This window comes from Drosophila subpulchrella, chromosome 2L (genome assembly GCF_014743375.2).
Source record: "Drosophila subpulchrella strain 33 F10 #4 breed RU33 chromosome 2L, RU_Dsub_v1.1 Primary Assembly, whole genome shotgun sequence".
In the NCBI taxonomy this organism is placed as follows: Eukaryota; Metazoa; Arthropoda; class Insecta; order Diptera; family Drosophilidae; genus Drosophila; species Drosophila subpulchrella.
Window position 1 is genome coordinate 18,023,992 of NC_050610.1, and position 23,691 is coordinate 18,047,682.

Consider the following 23,691-nt stretch of genomic DNA (forward strand, 5'->3'; position numbering starts at 1 on the left):
AGGGCGCAGTTCAACTAATTGCCCTCCCTTGAGGCGGTATTCTAGTGGCGGGGCTGTGGAGTTGTTCAGATGTCACAATTAAACTATGGCCCCAACTGAAGGACCCCAAGAGGTCCGCCCATGGCATTGAAAGAAAAGTATCATAAGACTTTCAAATTAATATTTTCAGAATTTGAAAAATTATATTTAAAATTCCAAAAAGATATAGAAATTCTCTAATTTAATTCCGAACTTTCTTTACATTTATAAACCATTTTTATCTCTAAAATGAATTTTTTATTTATTTCAATTCAACATACATTTTTTTTGGTATAACACTATCATTACATTTTTAAATTAAAAAATTAGAACAAAAAACATAAGGCAAGTCCTTAGGAAATATTTTCTAAATAAAAAAGATTTAAGATTTTAATTGTAGCAAGAAAGGATTTATCCGTTGGCGATTAATGAATACAAAAATAAATAACTAAATAATGCGCAACTGAGAAATCAACAATTTTCAATATTAATTAAATGAATTTGATTTTAAAATTAGTTCTAGCCATATTTCTTCTAAGTGCACCTACGCATTTTTGGGACCGTGTTTCTTATCAGTGACTCAAAATGACAAAAACTGCTGGAGTACCCCTAATGGGAAACCACAAAAAAACAAAGCCATGTAGAAACGGAAAGTTAGAAGGCGCGTGTTGTTCCGTCCTAGAAAAAAAATTAGGCATTCCGTGCGAAATGTAGATACGAGATAATCATTTTAATAAATTTCACAGTGATAAATGACTTGGAGCCTCTCTATTTATTTACTATGCTTATATATTATTCCTGTGTCCTTGTTTCCTGCCGTAGGCGTGAATTAGCAATGGGTGATGCTTAGGCTATGTTCTGACTAATTGATGAGAAAGGACCCCTTAATTTAGAAAGTTTTTACGAAAGAAAAGAAAACTAACTCTGTTTTATTACTAGATATGAGAAAAACCTTTATTATAAACATTTTATAATTTTGAAAGCCTATACAAATTGTAATAAAATTAATAAAAATAAACGCAGAATAAACTACTGCTCATCCTGACAATACCTCTTTGTTTTTCTGCAGTTAAGTAACCGCACATTTTACTTACCAAAAATTACTTTGCAAGGGAGCAGCTGTTAAAAAGAACTGGCGGATGTGTCGAGTGTTTTTAATTTTCGCTTCAGCAGTTTTGGTTCCGCTTGCCCCACCCGATCCCCGAAAAAAGTCAATTGTTTGTTTGGCGCATTATGCAAATTATGAAACTACAAAAGAAAACTTTTAGGATTTTAACGCCATATTTCGTTGGGCCACAGCTGTTGACATTTTTCACCAATTTTTGCTGAGCGAGGCGAGCGAACGGAAATTGTTCACAGATTAAAAACGCAAATAGTTTTTACGTATGACAATATTTCTCCGCTTTTATTTGATATATAATATGTGTATAATCCAAGACTTAGGGGTCTAATACAATTCGATTCGTAGAAATGATGCAGCGCCGGTAGAAAAGTTTTACCACAGTTAATCGTAGATCTACAGCTAAGCTACATAATAAATATGCCATAATAATAATTCGATAAATATCTAAATATTTGGATGTTCATATGTGATTCATACTTAAAACAGTATTCAATATGCAATTAATCGCTAGTCGAAATTTGGCCCGATTATCGCTCGTATGGGTGTGATAAGGAAAGTGTAACAAAAAACAAACTGGCGATTTATAGCACATATATAACTAACTCTAAACAATTGCACAAAACAAAAGGTTCGCATAGATACATAATTCGTGACTTGTGTGATTTGTTTCGATACATGTTCGATTGTTTTGTGTTCTTGGTATTTTGGTTTCTTTAAGTGTTCCTTGTGGGTGTTGTGTATTTACATAAATGAACTACAAACCTAGAAAAATGAGTGAGATAAGAATATCAACAAATCATACATTTGGCATGTATTTTATGTAAGTGTAAATGTATATGGCGGCCATTAGGAAACCCATTTTGCCAACTCATCCCGAAATGAGCGAAATATCCAAGCGTTCCGATTCCTCATCCATCGCCCCTTTGGCACCGGTCCTAAGCCAATGGCGTTGGCGACATTGTGGCACGTGTCGTTCTGGTGGGCGACTTGGTGGGCGTGGCAGCCCCACTGCTGTTGCCACTGCCGCAGCCACCATTTCCATGAAGCCGGAAAAGTTCACCCACCGTGATGGCCACTTGGACGGCACCTTTTCCCTCCAGCACGTCGGCAGCGCAGCAAATTAGATTCTACAAAAATAAGATTTACAGAAATAAATTAAAATTTCATTGTGAGTTTGGATAAAATGGCGTTTTTGGTTTTGTTTTTAACGCAGGCGATCAAAGAAGTAAAATAAATATTTTTGATTTTTATATTAATTGGCTTTTGAAATATGACAGACCGAAAATTAAGAAAAATGTGGGTTCAAGTCCTTAGAATTTCATAAATAAATTATATAATTGTATGTTCTTTTATTTAAATTTCAAAAATTTACTGATACGGTCTTAATATTGCCAAAATATTTATTTTATTTATTTAATAAGTTCCGGCCCTCCACAGTTTGCAAGCAACTGGATTAGGTATCCACTAATTGATGAACTAAACGTTACACACATCGTGGTTCGTGTCTTAGCTTAGCACAATGACCGTAAAACTGCAAACTTCTAAATAGGGTGTTACAGAAATCTTTTCCACAAAAATGTCATTAAAATTCTCAAATAAAAAAATATTTTAACTCCTTTTTTTGAATAAGATTTCTGTAACAGCTCCAAACGCAATACATTATTTGTTTGGTGTATTTTTCATATATTTTGCTCTTTGATTCCACTTTGTATATATAGCGTTTATTTGACAGGTGTGCTTAAATTTAAATGCAACTGTTTATATTTTCATTTGGTTTGGAAGTAAACTTATGGAATATTCCTCTGACAAATGCTGACAAAAAGATTTGGCTTCAATTTTCATTTTGGAGATTTTATATATACTTTTCAGGATTTATGCGTGTTAAATATGTGTTTTTTTTTATAAAAATTAATGACTGATTACAGCTGCTTCAAATGCCTTGTCTTTCCTTTAATAATTTTGTTAGACAAAATATATATTTCTGATTTTAGACGCTAGATAAATATATATGTTTATATTATTTCTTTTCTGAGTGTTAGAGATTGTGCTTCTTGTAGAAATTTGATTAGACTTCATTTTGTTTTCCCTCTTTTAAGTACAAGTTTAAGCTTAAATTAAATAAATTATGTATAATGTTAGGAATGTTGTTAGCACATATTGAAGTTTAGTCAAGTAAACTTGGTTGTAAATTAAATTGGTACAGAAAAGCGTCATTCTTGAAAAGTTATTAGTGACAAATTATTGCTTTCGACAAGGATAGATACTATATTGATTATAGAATGTAGGCAGAATAGACTGTCGCCGCTCTCCAGTCAAAGGCACTATTTTGTGATCATTATTTGCATTTAAATGGTCATCTTTATATTAAATTGTGCGTATTTAAATTTATTCGAGAAAGTGAGTGATGTACTGTGTTGTATTAGATGTGATGTATTTTAGAAAACTTGTTTGGACTATTTTTTGACACATTTGGTTTGTACATCAAAAATATTTGTAAGAAGATGTAACCATTTTATATGTTTTATAGATATATCAAAAACGAATAAACGAAAATCAATGGACTACTAAGAATGTCTTCAAAAATAAAGTGCACACGGCAAAATGCTTTTTTTTCTACTGATTTGGTAAACTGTATCCAGAAGAATCCTTCTGAAATTGGTACATTGGTTGGCTATATACTTTTAACTTCATTTTATAACTATTTCACTGTTTCTACAACTATTTTGAGTGTCCCTGCTTCCAGTAAAACCATACATCTCCAAATCCCTCCAGTAGCTACTTTTTACGATAACTACCAGAATTAATTACCCATCAAACTATAACAAGTCTCATTCCTATTTTTCCCATCTTAACCATCTAATTGGTATTTGTATATCGTATCATCTACCTGTATCTATGCTAGTACATTTTCTTAATGATTTTCATAAATCTCTTTTTGCCAGAATGGAACTTAAATCAATTTAGTTTCGTTGTAACTTAGGTCAATCGTGTTATTTAATGGTTAGTATAAATACAATGAAATGAAGCGCATTGTTGTGGCTTTTTTCAGTTCAGCACGACTTGAGACGTGGTTAAGCAAATGCGAGTTTAAAAATATTTTCTTATGTTCTTAATTCAATTTAGAGTTCAATAGCTTGTACATGAACTAGGAATATGTGGTTATAATGGGGGTTACTGTAAAACGGCTCTTTTTAAATTAATTTCTATGGGTATGCACAATCGAAATCCTTTCAAGGTAAAATCTTTTTATGTGGGTGATACAAAAATATTATTTTTTTACGACAGTAAAGATAGTTGAAGGATGTCGTATATTTTTTTAGTAGAAAACGTCCTCATCATCATGAACTAAACACTAATAGTTGTCATTTCTAATATGTGAAAGTGTGTAATTGTGAGGTACTTAAATATTACATAGTTTACCTATCAAATTTAAATAATAAAATAAACTTAAAATCATAGAAAGTATAGAAAAAGTTGTTTCAAAGGAACTTTGGGTTGAAACTCAAAAAAGAGCATTTGTATTTTTTGGAACTTACATTTTTACTATTTAAGTAGAATGTATGTTTAACCCTACATTGTGCATACCCTTAATAATTCGTTGAGAAATGCGAGCCAAAAATTGAATACAATTTCAAAGTCTTTGGGTTTCCTCTCAATTAAATGCCTCACAAGTTGCCTGTTTGTTTTGTTGTCTTTTGGGGGATTTCAATTTCTTAGATTAAAAGTTAGGTATAGAATGTTTCATAAATATGGGGTGTAAGCCTAAGCAGTAAACAAAAAGCAGCCTCAAGAAGTCACTACCAACTCGTATTTTGAATCTTAACTCTACTGGCAAACCAAGGCAAACACAAAAAGAAGCTATACTATATAGACTAGCCGGGCAGCGGGAAGAAGACCAGCCAGAGGAAAGTGGCGATGAAAACGCATGACAAGATCACTGTCAAAGTGTGAGAATCGTGCTTTAATATTGAAGTTCCAGCTTCGTTAGTCTTGGCCTTTATTTTCTGCTCGAGCTGCTTGTTTTTCTCCTTCGGCAAATAGATGCTGAAGACCTCCAGTTTCTGTTTGCCACTCTTTTGCTGCTCGAAGAACTCGATGCGCTTGCTGATGGCTTCCTTGGTCGCGTTGTCCAGTGAACTCTCATCCTTCAAGTCCTCCGATTGTTTCGGTTGCGGTTGCTCCTGCTTTTCGTCTATAATTTGATAATGACCCGCCGGTCCTGCGGCGGCCACATCGTGCTCATTCTCCACAATCGTGTGCAACTTTCTATTATTGTTATTGCCCTGGAAATTGTGCTGACCATGGGCACTCAGCAGATTGTGCTTGATTTTCTCATAGGTTTTTTGCTTGGCCTTCAGCAGCATTTGACCCACTGTCGCCAGTTGCTGCTGCCGTTTGCCTATGTCATCATCATCACGATCCTCAACCCCATCATCATTTTCAGCCCTCGGCTGGCCATTCTCATACAAAACATGATCTAGCTGCTGCTGTTGCTGCTGCAACTGCAACATCTGTTCTTGCTGTTGGCTGCAGGTAGTTGGCTCACTGAATTGCTCTTGCTCGAAGTGTTGCTGCTGCTGCTGTTGCTGCTGAAGATGATGATGGAACTGCTGATGATACGGATTCTCATCCAGGGCAATCAGAGCGGACACTGTGCGCAGTAGGGCCAATGCATTGGGCACTCTATCAATATGGTTGCTGCTGTAGTCGCCATCGTTGGTGCATTGCATGTTGCTGGCATTGCTGCTGCTGCTGTTGCTACTGATGTTGTTGTCATCATCTTGGACATAAACATCAGCATCATAGTCATCGTCAGCACGTGGCAATTGTGGTTGTTGCGGTTCAATTTGTGGCACAACATCTTCACAGGAGCAAATCAACTCCTGCAACCAACACCAATAACAGATGCATCAGTTTCTTGTTTGTATTTTTGGGTATTTTTTTTTTTTTTTTTGGGTGTATGTGTTTGTGTGGATTGTGTATTTGTGTGGGTGTGTGGGGGTTCAACGCTTAAAACTAAACTACAAATGTCCAGGACCAATAAAGCCAAATGGTAAGCACTCAGCATAGTAAAGCATTCAACCAAATTCACCTTAAACCCTGAAGCTACACAATAACTATAACTACGGAATAATAAATTTTAAGGAGTACAGTGCGTTTCGTAGCTTGGGTATCAATAAAAAATTACTAACATTTTACATTTACTTTTAAATAAATTCATTTATCTTAATAAGTTAAAGGTTTGTATAAAAAAGTTTTAATTTGTAGTGTAGTAACAATAAGAAAACTTAGAATTTAGACATCAATGAAGTTTATATTATTTATTTTTATTTATTTCAATCCGTTCACCAAACAAAATGCACTGTACTTCGATAGTTAAAAATAAGATATCATCTACGCACCTCATCTACGCCAATGCGCCTACATGCCTCCAAAAAGTTATCCACATTACGGCGACACCTGGCCATGGTCAACTTGTTCTGGAATCCAAAATAAGGCATATTAGTTAAATTTAAATGTAATAATAAAAATCCAACACACTCACCACACCAGGTGATGGCACATGAATGCTGGCCACCGAACGTGGACGCACATAATTGGCCAGATGGCACAGTATAACACCATCCGTCAGAGCAGAGGCAATATCCACAGGCAACGTCATCTTTAAACGCGTTTCAATGATCTGTAAAAATAGGTAACTAATTAAACTGCTTATCCAATTACCAAGTAATCTCTCCACACTTACACTCCTCAACTGCGACATCAATTCAGTTTCCTCTCGTTGGCGATCAAATTCCCGTCGCATGGTAAAGCTCAGCTTCTCCGCGGGAATATCATGATTCCAGGTCACCGAACGGTGTGTTTTCACTGTACCCAGCTTGGTGGTGGAGCTAACTGGCGATTTAATGGTGGTGCTGCTGGCGATTCCCGCTGCAGATGGCACTCCTCCACCGTTGGACGTACTGAATTTATTTGTGCCATTCTTCATGGGACTCTGGGGCTTAACGTAGCCCAAACAATCCGATGGAATGGCAGAGGGAATGCCGGATGTGGACGCCGGCTTTATTTCCGTATTCCGTGAAGGTATCACCTTCTGTATTGGTTTCTTTGGTATAACAACATCATCGGTTCCATTCCCATTTCCGTTTCCATTTCCGTTCCCATTATGACCGTTCTGATTGCTATTCTGTTTCATAATGGACTTTGGCAGTGTGTTGGAGGAAGATCCATTGGAGATAGCCGGCGGCGACGGGGATAGATCCTCGTCGTCATTGGGACTGTGGTTGGCATTCGGATGCTTCTGCTTGTAGACGCTGATCTCCTGGTTGCGCTGCTGTTTTAGGGCCTCCTTGTATTCCCTGTTCAAAAAATAGCCGTCATTTAATATATGATTATGTATATTTTAGACAACCACTCACTTATATGTCTGAATATTGCCGAGACCCTTTCCGGATTTCCCATTGGCATGGTGAACAGTGCGCTCCTGGTGGTCGATCATGATGTCTTCGTCCTGATCCGGCGACGAACTATTACTGGAGCTATTCGAGTGCGCATAGCTCAACTTGCAGGGCGATGCCGCCGGACTCAGGGTAAGACTCTCATCCACAATGGTGCTAGTGCTGGAGGTGAGGGATGCATCCATCAGATCCGCATGCGAATGAACCGCACTTGGCATAGTCCTGGGCAAAGTGGCAGCCGCCGAAATGGACACACAGTGCAGCGGTGAATCCGTTTTGGATTTTGCAGGGACATCGTGCGACCAGCGCTTGTCAAGACCATCGCTGGTGCTATAACCAGAGTCGACCTGATGTCTTCGCTGGTTATTACTGCTGCCAGTGGTGCTGGCTTCAAGGACATTGCCGCTGGAATTGTGGCGAGGAGCTCTGCGCAGTGTGGTGTAACCATCGTAGTTGCCACCGGATCGGGAACCCTTCTCGTCCTTGGTGGCCTGGGTCTCTAGAAACTTGAAAACATGCACCAGGCCACGCATGCAAAGCTGTAAGGGATAAAAAAAATGATTAATTAATATATAAGATACATCATATTACATGATATCAACTCACACTAGCTGGGGGCGAGGTCAGAGGATTATTCTCCAACTGCAGCTCTACCAAGGTGCTCATGTGACGAATCTCCAGGGGCAGACTAGCGATCTTGTTGTTACTCACATCCAGGGATATCAAACTCAAACAGGTTAGTTCCCGGGGCAGATACATCAAATGATTACTCCTCAGCGACAGCGAACGCAGAGTTCTCAGCTCCCCCAGACGAGCAGGTAAGTTGGCCAGCTGATTATACGATGCATCCAGATCGGTCAGAGTCTGATCCAATCGACCCAGTTCGTCTGGCAACGAGGCCAATCGATTGTTGGACACCAGAAGAACCTGTAGGGGCAGGAAACATATTTCCCGGGGGAGCGAGGATAGCTGATTGCTGCGCAGATCCAAATAAGTTAGCGAGGACAGCTGCTTCACCGATTCCGGAATGCTGCGAATCGTATTGTGATATAGCAGCAGGGTCTCCAAAAACGCAAACGTCGTGACTTCTTCGGGCAGCTCGGCGAATCTATTTCGGGACAGATCTGTAAATAAAAGCAGAGGGCATATATTAATTTGGATTCCAACTGGGGGATGTTGAGTGAACCCGAACCCTTGTTCCATTTGACACGCACTTTCATTCCCATTCCCTCCCTACATTTGCACTCCACGCCACAGTGGAGCGCCTGACCTCAATCTGCCGGCAATTTGATTCGCCTATTCCGGCAAACAGGAAAAGTAATGCCAATAAGAACGGGTTAGTCGACTTTCAGATGCCCTTGAAGGGACTATTATTACAATTTTAAATAAAGTTATTAAGATATAAAATTTTGTTTTAAGGAGAAGTAAACATACTTTTTGATAAAAGTTGTGTATTATTATTTGTAACAACCTTATTAGGTACCATCTAAAATAAATTGCTTATAAATTCAATTTGGAATATATTTCTTATTGTTTGTATCACCTTTATTATAAAAAAAATATTTAAAAAAAACATATTTCATTTACAAAGCTTTCTAAAATCCTTATATACCCCTTTCATATTTCCCGCGAGAATTCCAAAAAGTGGGCAAGTGCCTTTGGAGTGAGCAATTAATTTACTAAATGAATTTGCATGCAAAATGAGCCCAAACAGAACGAAAACTGCTACTTTGTGGGGGAGTGGTTATGAATAAATCAACCAAAAAGAAGAAAGAGAAAAACGCAGAGGCAGATACAACGAAGCATATTCAAAATTGTATTGCATTTCTTTCGGAATTTTTAAAAATAAAAATTGTACCAAAATTGCAGTGGATATACACTGGTCGGCATATGTATTTTGACAAAATAAAAGTTAAGTATACTCATAACTTGAATATACTTCTTGTAAACTATAGGCATCAATGGAAAGGTAATTTCAATGCCGTTTGAATGATACAATACATTTCTTTACCCATTCAGTACTTATTGAAAAGGACGAATTTGTGTAAATCAACTTTGAAAAAAAAAAAAAAAAACTTTTTTCCTCGTCTTGAAAACTTAAATTTTTTGATGCAAAAAGTTTCTTCAAACAAAAATAATAGTAACTGCAAAAAGAATTTTTCAAATATCATTTTGCTTATATTTTTTATGATTTTTTGAAGGTGACAATGTCGGAAAAAATTTGTATGAAAAAGACAAAAATATGGCTCAAATGCCTGTTTTTAAGCATTTTCAAAAATTCATAAAAAATATAAGAAAAATGATATTTGAAAAATTCTTTTTGCAGTTACTATTATTTTTGTTTGAAGAAACTTTTTGCATCAAAAAATTTAAGTTTTCAAGACGAGGAAAAAAGTTTTTTTTTTTTTTTTTCAAAGTTGATTTACACAAATTCGTCCTTTTCAATAAGTACTGAATGGGTAAAGAAATGTATTGTATCATTCAAACGGCATTGAAATTACCTTTCCATTGATGCCTATAGTTTACAAGAAGTATATTCAAGTTATGAGTATACTTAACTTTTATTTTGTCAAAATACTTATGCCGACCACTGTATAATCACATACGAAAACTTAAAAAACATCAACGTTAAATAAATCTTTTTTTAAGACAATACATATAAAATAAAATATTTTCTTTTGTGTAACAAAGCAAAGCGTAATCAACGTTAAATTGTGCGGAAAGTTTCAGGGAAAACGAAAGGAAAATTAAGCATAAAGACATTTTTGCGAAATTGGGCAGATCGTGGTGTGATAAGAGTGTAGAGAGAAAAACATTTAATTGGCAATTACATGTGTGCGAAAGGATGACATAATATCTATATTTTTCCAAGAGGCGGATAAAGAAGTTTTTAATTTTCTTTCCATATATATATATATTTTCCAGCTCATAATACACTAGAATATCGAAAATAATAAATGACAATAAGTAATAACAAAAAAAAATATTTTTATCAACCAAAACAAATCCAAAAATCGTATTTACTTTTGGAAATAAATCAATTTTCTAGGAAAATAAACCTATATTTTAAGTTTTAGGTCTAAAAATGAGATTTCGTTCACTTAAGAGGATCTTTTGGAAGGAGGAAGCCTTACTAACGGTGGTCCTAGTAGTTGGTATAACTATTGCTTACTACGTTCTGATGAATATTGTGCTGCCGGAGCTGCTAAATATTGGGAGTCCAGGATACATATTCCTCAGAATGCTGGGGCTCTTTCTCTTTTCGAATATCATGTCCAATATGGCCATGTGCATGCTGGTGGATCCAACAGTCGATCCAAAGCAGTTAAGTTTGCAATTTGAGTTGAGAAAGCAAAGGACTGACTGGCACGAGTGCCGAAAGTGTGAGATCTTGGCTCCTCCGCGTTCCTATCACTGTAGGATATGTGGGGTTTGTATTCTAACGAGGGATCATCACTGCTACTTCTCCGCCTGCTGCATCGGATATGAAAACTATCGATACTTCTTCTACACTGTGCTCTACACATTTGTGGCTTCGTTTATATCATTCATAGCCAGCAGCATATTCTGGTTCGTGCTACACGGTGGCAGCTATGAATTTTTCGAAACCCATTTGATATGGAAAGAATTTGTTATCCCAGTCGCCAGAATTGAGTTTATATGTCTCTATATTTTGATGCTGGTCGTGCTAGTTGTGTCTGCCATGGAATTACACACTTGTTGGCCAAATGTTCGATATGGGGCCACCTATTTTGAAGCCAATTCCAGGAACTTTTCGTATGATCAGGGAATGAAATCAAACCTAGAGATGTTTTTCGGCCAGCGAATGCATTTGACTTGGATCTCTGCATTTATTCCCAGCCATCTGCCACACGATGGCATAAACTGGAGGAAAACAGATGCCTGTAAGGGCGATTGGGCCATTCAAAAGACCAAATAGAATTATAGATTTATTTATCTTGGCTAAAGAATTATTCTTTATAATTTATAAATTTAAGAAATTTCCAAAAACCTAGTTTTACATTAAGTATATGGTAAAAACCTACATGTTCAAGTACTGGAAAGCAAGTTTCAAAAATTTCAATAAACTTTTTGATGGCAAGTCTTCGCCTTCTTCAAGTAGTTAAAGCACTTGGCAAACAGTGCGTACGAAATTGGTGAATTTTAATAGCCGTATCGTAAAAATTAACGATCCGCGGACCAGTCTTGCCTCTTCACCTTCCTTCTGGCGTATTTTACGCAACTTGCCAAAACACAGTGAAAACCAGAAATGAGCAATTGCGGGGCAAGAAAAACTGGCTAGCCTGGATGAGTGACTGAGTGACTGACTGAATAACTGACTCCCAACTGGCGACAACCGAGAAGTGATTTACGCATTGTGGGGAGTCGCTGGGACTAGACTTTGTAGACTATACATATATCTTCCTGTGGACAAAGGCGATGAATGAATGGGAGCTTGACTTCGGTAGCTTCTAGACATTAACCTGCTCCTACTGCGTTGCATACTATATGAGCTCACAATGATGCAACGCTAGAGGGCGGCAACGTCTTTACACTTTAAAAAAAAAGAGGAAAACTTAGACTGACATTTTAAAATAATTTTAAATATTAAATCTTGAATAAGAAAATAAATATATTCAATTTTGATTAAGTTAAAGTGCTTATATAATTTTTAAGTTGCTTCAAATAGTTTCCTGAGACCAAAAGCATTTTCAAACTCTCTTAAAAAAATAAGTTTAAAATCCTTTTCAAAAATCTACACTTTTGCACGAGTGCAGTATCCTTTATCCTTGCATCCTGTCAAGTTGAATAAACCTTTGCCGGCCAATGACGTCGGGATGAGAAGGTTTAGAGTTGAAAAGTTCGTTCGAGGATGCGAATGCGGAAATTGGATTTTCCTGATGCGGAGGCATCAATTTAGGACAAAATGTGAACAGGAGCGACTTTTTACTTTGAACCTGCAGACCCGTGACGATGATATTTTTTATCTCTAGCGACACCTGCTCAATTGTGCTCTCACTGGCAGTTTTCCAAGAGTTTCCACTCTATTTCCCCGCCCGCTCCTTACTTTTTATTTTTTGCCACACAGCTGGCTTTTGGCCAACTTCAACGCAATGCGACAGGCGAAAATGTGTTTTTTACGTCTCGCCAAATAAATCACAAATTTTTGACGCGCCGAAAAAAATGTAAAGTGCCATCGCCGTTTTTGTTTGCATTTTTTATTGTTCCCGTTTTTTTTTAATTTTCTTTTTTTGTGACCCACCTGAGGCTCAGAATAATGTCATAAATATTGCAGAAATTGTCCTCAGACTACGCCGGCGGCATTTATCCATCCAAAAAAAAAGGGTGTGCTCCGGGCTATGGAACAAACATGGATTCGAGCAACGCCCAAAGTCAACTTTGGCAACAGACACGCATAACGAGGAGTAATATGATGATGTAAGTGGAGCAGGAAACGACTAAGTTATGACCCTCCTTGGAGGTGCAGTTTATAAATAAGTCCTATATGTTTGCGTTGTTAAAGATATAAGCAATTTTATTTTTTTTTTTTTATATTTTTATATAAATAATTTAACCTGAATTGATAAGCATTAAAAAAAAAATCTTTAAAATTTTAGGCAATCTTTACACGCTAACATATTCAAAATGTATATTTCACAAAATATCTGAACATATTTATTTATGATTGCAATAAGTAGACAGAGGGATAAAGAGAATATGCCATAAATAAAGAGACATGATGATAAGCTTGATAACAATTTGATAGAGTCACCTGATTGATAGGATAAGATAAGCAAGTATATCAAAATTATATACATATACGATGCTTATCAATGCACGCTAGAATGCAATTACAAAAAGAAAGGTATTGCATTATTAAAATAAAAAGATTTTTAAAAATATCTATAGAATATTACACAATCTTAACCCTCCACATCCTTGCATACCCTGTAGGTTAAATGGATTGGACCACAAAAAAAGGAGAGTCCCATGTGGCAGACATTGAGTGGCATTTGGGTTTTGAAGGGCGTGGGCTCAAACAGGAAGCAGCAAAAAATTAAATTGATGGCGCTCCAATGGTATTGGCAAATGGAGCTTCACTTCTTATATTTTTTTTTGTAAATCTGTGGTCTAGCCATGTGGGCGTCGACTTATTCAGCAATGAAGAATGGACCTAGAGCACGTGCCCCAAACTGTCTCGACTTTATTTGGTTCGGGGTCTTTAGTTTTTATTTCGATGTGGCCCAATATGAATTTTTTTGTGGATGCGGAAGCCACTACATGTCTGCCCGTTTATATTGACTGACCATTAGGCCAACGAAGGGGCACAAATGGCTACAGTGGATTTCATTGATGGATTTATTGAAATTAATTTGTTTGAGTGTTATTGCTAAATTGGTGGGCTTTAAGTGGGGCGATGAAATTATGAATCATTGCGCATTAGGGAGGATCAAATTAATGGGAATCGTAAAAACATATACAGGAAAAGGGAGAGCTTTAAAAATAAATGGGAATCATAATATGACTAAGAAAGAATGACAAATATCTTAAAGTATTTTAAACTTTTAAATTTATTTTTCACACAAAGACTGTTGCTTTCTGAAAATATTTTTTATCGCATAACATATTCCTATTGCACAAAGGCTGTTGGTTTCTGAAAATATTGTTTATCGCATAGCATATTCCAAGAATCAAACAAACAAAGCTGTTAATGGAATTCTTTTAGAATCGAAACCCCCCAAGGGATCCATTTAGCAATAAAGTTTTATTTATTTATATTTCACTCTCGGGAATTAAATTGGAAACCACTTGAGAAAACTGTCTTATATATAGGGCAATGTCCCAACTATATGCGCACTTCGAACTTATCAAAATAAATAATATGAAAAATTGCGTTCTGTTCTTGCCTCATCGATTGATTACTTTTTGATATTGAAAGCTGGAAGCAATCAAAACACAGATACACATATACAAGCTGATTTTAATTCCGAATACAAACACACACCCCCTCTTCTCGCAGAAAGTCTGTTCCACATTGTTTATTTTAGACGCTGCATTTTCGCGGAGAATTTCTTCTTCATCGCCATACTGTTCTTCATGCTCATTTAATCACAAGGCAAACACTAGAAATCTGTGTTGGCCAAGTGTAAACATCTAGAAAAACAAATATTTAACAAATATTTGGAAGCAGCTATGAATTACTTCTTTTTGTTGCCGCTGCTGATTAATGTTTTTCTTCCAAATTCAAAGTGTAACAGCTGTGTTTACCAAGTTACATATTTTCCATGAAAGAAATAAAGGGAGATCCAAACAAAGAGCAGAGTCCGGTTTTTCTTACAGAAGTAATTCCTACACCCAACTTTTTATGAACCAATCTATTTTTAATATATATTAAATTGTATACTTTTAAACCAAAAGATTACAATACAACAATAATAATAAAAAATATTTTTTTATTACAAAATCATTTTTTTCTATCCTTTCTTTAATTGATTTGTGCTAGAAATAAGAGAAAATGAAAAAAAATCGATCTACTAAACGGGTTTTCGTAAGATTTTTAGCGAATACCTACTGTAGTCAAAGTGTTTGTAATTAGATTTATTTTTTTCGCTCTCTTAGCTTCATTTTATGAAATATTTATAAAATAAGTTTGTAATATTAGGTGGATAAAAAGAAACACATTTTTTTAAAAATGGTTTGCCGGTTGATTTTCATCCCTGCCAGTGCCCACTGTAGTCGAAGTGTCTGTAATCAGATCTATCTTTTTTGTTCTCTTGCCTCGTTCTATGAGCGCGTGCTGTGCACAGCAATTAAGCAACTAGAAGAATTGGCCCCTCGCCTGTTAAATAATGCTTACACTTATAAATTAATGGAAATGACTCAATGTATAATTCGCCTTTATCTGTGTCAAGTTTGCATTGCCCTCAATATGGCCAAGATATGAAAGTATGTATATTATAATGCATACATGGCTACATAAGTCGTTCAACTGTAGATAAACAAGCGAAAGGCGCACAAATTGCATTTATCGCTGAAATAATAATGTTATTTTTAACCCGCAATGGGCACAATGAGGGTGCATTTAGAAATGGATATAATATAAGGGGTACGTGAATTATATGCAATGGCCAGGGATTGTGTATGTATACTGTATATAGTATAAAATATCTCCTCATTGGATAATTTGTTTACCAAGAAGCTTTATATAAGAAATAATCTTTCTGTGGGAAAATCCAAACACAAATATTTTCAGTATTTGTTTGTAGAATTTTTTGGTACCTATTATTAAAGCAATCTAAAATATAAAATTATATGAAGCTGTTTTTTTTTATTATTATTAATTATTTCGCGTTGTTCCAAGAAATAAAGGTGCAATGGATAATTTACATTTCTTTGACATATCAATTTCTTGACTATTTATTCCACAATCGCCTTTCTGGGGAAATACTTTATCACAATACCATCTCCAAGCACGATGCATTTTTTATGTTTTTCCCCTGCATTGTGCATGCAAGCCATGAACCGTGCAGTTTGACAGCCACTGGAGATAAACGACGTGCTGCGGCGGTCGCATTTCCTCTTTTGTCTGCTGCAGACGGAGAATAAATAGTAATAAAAGTACAAAAAACCAGACTAGATGTCTTTTTATGCCCCATCATATTTACAATGCAAACAACAAATATACGCGTCGGATACACACGACAAAAGCATTTCCCCTCGCTCTATAAGTACACACGTTGTTGTTATGTTTGCCGGGACTTTGACTTCCCCAAAACAGAAAAGATTTCTTGTTCTCGGTCACTTGGCAGACAGTGTACTCGGTATAAAAAAATAATAGTCACAGCCCCAGGGTGGTGAAAAGCATTGTTACCAAAAGGGTAGCCGCATCGAGTATCTTACTGAAAGAGGTTCTTATAAGAAGTCTATAGACTCACTCAGTTTCCTTGATCCGCATTGCTTAAAAATAATAAAAGCATTTATATTTACATTTATAAATTGGAATATATTATAAATATAAATTTACTTTTATTTCTTTGTATACCTTTTAAGGTATTTTCGCGAATATTGTTTAAGAATTGTTCAAGAACTTCAGTTTTTCGATGTATACTTATTTATGTCAAAGAGTATTTGGTGAATTCGGATCATTAGATCGAGCATTATGACTGTTTTATAGTTATACTTAGATTTATATTAATAAATACAAACATTGCGCATAGGTATTATAAAGAATTATAATTTTCAAGTACTAAAAACATTTTTCAAAAATAAAATATTTATATAAAAGTGGGTTCGTTAAGAAAAAGTTTTACCAAAAACTGGATGAAAATTTCTAAATTTGTTTATATGTATAGACCATAGGATCTTAGGGCCTAAAATAAGTTTTAAACTCAGCATTTCGATACATTTTATATACATTTAGTTTAACAGACGAACAAAAACCTGCTTTTAAAGAATTATTTTAATAAATTGAACATACCCCCTATTATAATTTTAAAAGCAGAACCCTAAACAGTATATCCTTTGTAAGGATTACCATAAAACAGTCTATTTTGGCCTAAAAAAGGCCAAGTGGCCAACACTTTTCGTCAGCTGCTGATTCCTAAGCCGGCGCCAACGCTGCGGTCTGCGCAGCTGCTGTTGCTGCTGCGAGTTGAAGTTGCTGCTGCATGTTGCTGCTGTTGCTGTTGCTGTTGCTACCTTCTTACATTTACTTGGGCTTCTCTACTCACAATTTCTGCCAAAGACAGCTGCAATTTTTTACCCATTTTTCTCTTTTTCCCCTTCGCTGCAATTATTTTAAACAATTTCCTGCCCGCGCGTTGTCATGTTGATTCTTCGCTTTTCTCGATTGACTCTTTCTTATAGCGGCCTTTGTCTAGGTTTTTGTTTATGGTTCTGTTTGATTTACGTGACACGCGTGTTAATTAAACGCCCCAATGGAATGCACTGCGAAAAAAAAGAGTGTGGGGTAGGTGGAGAAACCGCCACAACAAATGATTTTAGGAAATGCTGACAGGCGCCTGCCCATTCCATTAATTTCTGTCCATTTTGGGGGTTGCAAAACAGCATGCGTGCAAATAAAGGAAAGAAAAATGGTTGTCCCCACTTTTTTTTTCTTTCTTCGACTTTCTTTTTTTTCCTTTAGAATCATTGATTTCTTGGAAACTCGAAACCCTTGTGGTTGCAGCCATTAAGGCTAAGAGCTGTTGCCACCTCTTGAGGTCCGACTCCCCCCATTTGCGAAAAACCTTTCGTCGAGGGTGGCTTCATTGTTCTCGAAAAGGCAATTTGTAGAGGTTCTTTCGCTAGGGTGTATTTACAAATATTTTCCCTAAAGATTAACCCTTAACGAGAGGTTCAACCTATGTATCTCGATTTCCCCCCATTTCTACCATGTTTATTCACACCAAAACCAGCATTTTAATTAGTAATTAGTCACGCCTTCGCAGCTGATGACTCAATTGTTAGTGGGAAAACGCAAGAGACTTATTCGAAAAATGAACGAAAAACCGGAAGCACTTTACGTCTCCATTTGGGGAAGGGTTTTCCAAAGAAGAAGGGATCGTTTCCCCATTTCGAACTGATAGCGCGTGACCATAAGTCACGGATTGTCACAGCTTAATTCACAAAACGAGTCACGTACGCGGCGAAATGGAAGGAAATTGAAAAAATATTTCCTAGGTTAGGGGAAGAAAAACTCTACAAGCCCGTAAAAAATGTGTAAAAATATTTTTTAATGTTATAAGCAGGGATCTTTTTTTCAAATAGCTTTAAAACTATCTTTGATTGTAAATGATATTTCTTTCTTTTGTTCACTAGTTTAAATGCGATCTCATATTTTTTTTGCTTTGTTTTCAATTCAATTTAATTAATCTACCTATCTATCTGATCTATAAAAATTAACTTTTAATTGAATTAATGGCCACGAAATTAAGATAAGTTTTTGAAATTTCGTTTCGCCTATGTAGTTTATTTTCAACTGTAGAATGACTGATAAAGGCACAAACAAAAAGTTTATTTATATAAAATTCGTTGGCCATCCGTCTATCAAATTAGTTTTCAATTTATGACACAATTTATTTTTATCTCTCCGCGGCGACAATTAATCTTCGCTGTCTAAAAATAATAAAGTCCCTTCTATTCCAGATATTTCCAACGAAATGCATACATAAATAAAGATACAGTGGGCTCTCTGACGAGAGAACTGTTTCTGGCAATAGGTTTTATTTAATATGTTTTTAATAATTCCGGATCGTTTAGTTTACATTTTCTTCTAAGTAAATCTTTATAAGTACTTCTATAAAATAACATTTTAATCTAAATATATCCAACTCACATGTTTACAAAATAATAAATTATATAATAATCAAATATTATATAAAAAAGGTTATTGTTTTAAATAGATCATAAAATTTTTCCAGTGGAGTAGGTAGAAAAATAGATAAATTGCAATGTCTGAATGACATTTTTTCTTGGTGAATTGATTAGATAAAGCCTTGTAACAGTGAAAACTATCTGTTTGTTTTGTCAGTTCTCTTTTTAGAGCACCCACTGTATGTGTATACAACAAACACAAGTGAAAATCGATGAGAGACATGTCCCGTTGTGAGAACATCTGTTCGAGGGTAGCAGCAGCTGTGAGAGGGGGCGGGGTGGTGGGAGAGGGAGAGGGCGGTGGTCGGTGGGTTTTTGGGTGGGTGATTCGTTTTGGTATTTCCCATTTTCCTGCTGGTGCACACTTTTTGGCCCTAACAAAAACGAAAGTTGGTTGAACTTCGATGAAATTTTCGTGCCGGCTGCAGCGAAAAAAAGGCAATAATAATAAGGATAACACGAATAGTGCAAAGTGCCAGAGAGCGAAAAACGGCGGTAATTATTGTCCTTGAGCGCAGGCGAGAAAGGAAGAGAATGAAGAGCGAGAGAGAGAGAGAGCAGCTGATGGGAGGGCAGAAAAAGGAGAAAAAGGGAGAACCTCGGCGGCTGCTGCAGATTATTGATTTTCAAGCAACAAAAGGAAAATTCGCTATTGCAAGGGAGATAGGAAAACTTTCTTAACTCACCCGGCACACACAATTTCCCCAGAAAGCCGCACCCCAAAGCTACATATATACCTCGAACTCTTTCAATACCTTACAAATTTCTAAATTTGTCTAAGTAATTATTATAATAGTCCACTGTTATAAGAGTACACTTTTGTTTATATTATTAAAAAATAATATTGAAATAGGGACTGTTTTTAAAATCTAGCGCTTTTTAACCGTAAAAAACTAAGTACTTTTAATGTATTGGGGATATAAATAATTTTCCGAAGGAGGATTATTATTATGAATACATCGTGTAACTAAATTGGGATACATTTTTTCTTAGGGCAAACTGTTCTTTAAGAATGTAAGCCCTTTGGATGTCTTGAAAATTTTTCAGTGAAATGGAAAAGATATTCTGCGGGTCTTTAAATATACAACACTACCTTAATAAAGGTTATAATCCTTTTATATTTTTTTAGAAATGGTTATGTTTTAAGGGTTTATAACGTTTATAAGTCATGAAAATTATTCGGTGAAATGGAAAAGATATTCTGTGGGACTTTAAATATACAACACTACCGTAATAAAGGCTATAATCGTTTTTTCTATTTTTAGAAATGGTTATCTTTTAAGGATTTTTAACCGATAAATATTTTTACTTTTCAAAAACTAAGGTTTTTAATTCCCAAAGGTTACAGAAACTACTGGTCCTTCTTTCCTTTGTTCAACCTAGCGAGTTTAAACTGTAATATTAAGGTACCCACCTGCAATAACGGTGTCCGTGAGAGAGTACTTCGTTCCCGTCCTGGGAAAGTCCTTCAGCTTGCGATTGGTCAGGATCAGTTCGCCGCTGAAGTGCGCCTCTTCCAGGATTCGTTCCAGCGAGCGCGTCAGCTGGGAGTGGCTGAGGAGGGCGGAGGAGGAGGAGGTGTTTCCATGGCCTATTCCCGATCCCGATCCCGTTCCAGATCCAGATCCTGGAAAGGAAGCCGAACCGCTGCCGACTGCGCTGCCGGCGGCATTGCCGACGCCAACCGCGACGCTATGTAGGCGTTGGTAAACCGTTGCTGCCATTTCCCGTGTGGGCGTGGCGATCACACGCACTCACGCCACCAAAACACTCGCACACACACAAACCGAACTGAAGTGCCGAAAAAATAATACTGGTGACTAAATTTGCACTATTGAAACGCACGCATCTCGATTATTTTTCATTTAGTCTTCGTCTTCATTGATAAGATTTCTCGGAATTGGATTTTCCTTTTGCGGCTTCCTTCTTGCTTCCTCTTCTTTGCCTCCTCACACACGCGCACTCACACAGACAGGCGGCAGCGGAGCGAACAGCGGCGCGCAGCAAAATTCCAAAAACAACTGACCACTGTCGGCTGACACTGACAACGTAAGTGTCAACAAAACGTAAGCCAACGTAAGTGTCAGTAAAAAAGGGAGATAGCCTCAGCGTAAGTGTCAGTAAAAAAGGGAGATGCAAGATCTGCTCAGAACAGCGGCGCGCAGCAAAATCCAAAAACAAATGATGCAGTGGGACCGCGGATCTATCAACAAATTAAACTGTCCGGCTTCATGGAAAATATATATATTTTTTCAAATATTCCAAACGGTCACTCTGCCTCCAACAAACAGAGGCTATCGATTATTTGACACATCACTAACGGCGCGAAACTCTCGCTCTGTTAAGCCTAGTACTCACATCGACGAAAACCGCGAGCTAACCAGAGGAGTGAGCGAGAGGCAAACAGGCGGCTAAAGGTTTTCGTCGGGTCTGTTTTTCAGCGCGGTACTCAGATGAGCTAAGAAAAGATACCTGATTTCGCGAGTGAATTTTCGATGAACGCCGTTAGCCGCGGCCCAAAGAATAAGAAATTTAATCTTTGGCGGTGTTCGTGCAGAAGCGGTGGGGAATTTAAAAATTAAAAATGGAAGAAAAACACCCAAACCGGCTAAAGGTCAGTGCAGATGAAAAAGGATGCCTAATCCAAGCTGTTGCCCATTATTGTTGGACTTGACCGACAGGAAGCAGTACCACAACGGGTAAAATCCGTAGAATAGTTGAAGCGCTGGAGAAGATCCACTAGAAAATCCCAGTGGGAAGGAACATGCGCTCGATCTCCAACGAGCTCCATTAAGGACTCCTCCTTCACCAGCTACTTGGCAGCTGGTGATGGAGCGGAGATAGAGGATGCGCCGGCTTCTATAGGGAGGAGGAAATAAAGTCGCCCGCTAAGGGACAGCTGGAGGAGCTATCACCAGCCATTATTGGCCAGCTCGGAGCTGAACTACAGATGGCGCGGGAAAGATGGCGGAGCATCCGTGGGACGAAAAGGAAGCCTTTAACTTCTAATTTACATAAATAAAAACATTCGTTGAAAATTTAATTTATTTTTATTTTAATTTCTTTATGCAAAAGCAGACTCTTATTTTTTAAATTGCTCCAATTGATTTGTTTTCCGTTTGACAACAAGCCCAGCTGCTTTACAGTAAGACCATGCCACATGCATGGCGGGTGAACCTTGAAAACTTCGGTCACACTACAAAGAATAAGATTTTTCGACTAGTGAAACTCTTAGCCGATCTGAGTACTAGGCTTTAACTTTTAACGGAAAGTTAAGGAACAACTTGTATGCTACATATTTATTTTCGTTATATTTGGGCATTTAAAATATATATTGACATCTAATATATTTAAAGCATTTAGCACATAATTTAATCTTCAGGTGTATAAGCAACATAAATATTCCTGTGCCAGCTAAAATCTTACAAAAATGTATCAAGTCTATAATAATTAATTTAACTAAATATTTTTTAAACCACTTTGGAAAGTTTAAATTACAAGGAACTTTAAATTTTGACAATGAATTTAAAACTCAATTTGAAATACTAAAAAGTTTAATGTTTCAATCCTGAACATTTCAAGAAAAGCCTTTTTATATCGACTTGTATCGATGTTTGAATTTTAAAAAATCGACTTTCTAAACATTATTTCTCTCCACCTCTAGCTATTCGGTGCTTAGGTGGTACCGTTCTGTACCAGAATCCATTTTTTTTGAGCTAAGCGCCAACCCACGAAAACATCTTATCTGAACATAGACTAAGAATATACAAAAGTAAGAATGTTTATTAAAATCGCGGTAAAAGATCACTAATATTCAGTTATTTTAATTTCAGAGCAATGGGGAAAGAATGCTTACTTTGCCTAAGGGAGTGCAAAGACATGATTAATATTTTCGAAGGCAGTCGACAAGTGGGTTTCTCCGTCATGATAATGATTTCCAAATTGACTCGTCGTCGTCAAGTTGTGAGAGGAGACATGATCTCCGAATTTATGTGCCGGCCTTGCTTGTGGAAAGCAAAAAAAGCATTTGATATTCGACCCACTAAAGGGGAAAGTATGCAGACATCCTTTGAAATAGGGGAAGAGGACATCAGGGAAGATTTACCGGAGAACCTAATATTATTGAATAGTGAGAGTGAAAGACCGCATTCAACCGAGAGTACCCAAGTGAAGAATGAGGAATCATCTGAAGATAAGGCGGTTCAAAGGTTCCTAGGTCAAGTTAGGCACGCGCGAATTGAAGATGATGAATTTGGTGAAAACTTGCAATCTCAAATTACACCTTGGGCCAGTTTTTGGCAAAAAGTATGGAGTTGCTGCACCTATATACTGAATAAGCTGAACTTAAGCTATTTTAATAGTGATAGGTAAAAAATATTTGAAATAACTTGTTTAGATAACTTTTTGTAATAGTACATATTTACCACTTAGATTTTTAAATTTATATACATACAGGTATGTAACCTAACCTGGAATCGTATTAAAAAAATATATAATATTCATTTTTAATATCACTTAAGTGGTCTAGTTTAGCTAAATCTATAATAAATGCATTTTGAAATACCGTTAGGGAGACTTTGTTGGTCCACCCCAAAAAGTCCCAAGTCGGACTATCGATTGATTTCCCCAGCCGCAGCTATTGATAGACGCACTGCACCGCAGCGGTCCTCCCATCCCTAGCCCAGTGCAACAACAAAATTCCAACGCATCGCTAAC

The 23,691-nt window shown here is 36.7% G+C and overlaps 2 protein-coding genes across 4 annotated transcripts; one reads left to right on the plus strand and one right to left on the minus strand.

Annotated features, from left to right (window-relative positions):
• Positions 1–1,394: 1,394 nt before the first annotated feature.
• On the minus strand, positions 1,395–21,101 carry LOC119546506 (leucine-rich repeat and calponin homology domain-containing protein). 3 transcript variants are annotated; one of them, XM_037852827.1, is made up of 8 exons: positions 20,390–21,101; positions 8,206–8,723; positions 7,561–8,138; positions 6,888–7,500; positions 6,687–6,824; positions 6,544–6,621; positions 5,038–6,024; positions 1,395–2,268 (listed from the first exon to the last, which is right to left on the minus strand). In XM_037852827.1, exons 1-8 carry the CDS (start codon positions 20,697–20,699, stop codon positions 2,077–2,079), a joined length of 3,414 nt encoding a protein of 1,137 aa, XP_037708755.1. In that variant the 5' UTR covers positions 20,700–21,101; the 3' UTR covers positions 1,395–2,076. The 3 variants fall into 3 exon arrangements, with proteins under 3 accessions (XP_037708755.1, XP_037708754.1, XP_037708753.1); XM_037852826.1 differs by lacking the exon at positions 5,038–6,024 and having other exon boundaries at positions 20,390–21,084; XM_037852825.1 differs by lacking the exon at positions 1,395–2,268 and having other exon boundaries at positions 2,305–6,024.
• On the plus strand, positions 10,685–11,539 carry LOC119546065 (probable palmitoyltransferase ZDHHC24). Its single transcript, XM_037852135.1, has one exon. It carries the CDS (start codon positions 10,685–10,687, stop codon positions 11,537–11,539), a length of 855 nt encoding a protein of 284 aa, XP_037708063.1.
• Positions 21,102–23,691: the final 2,590 nt, after the last annotated feature.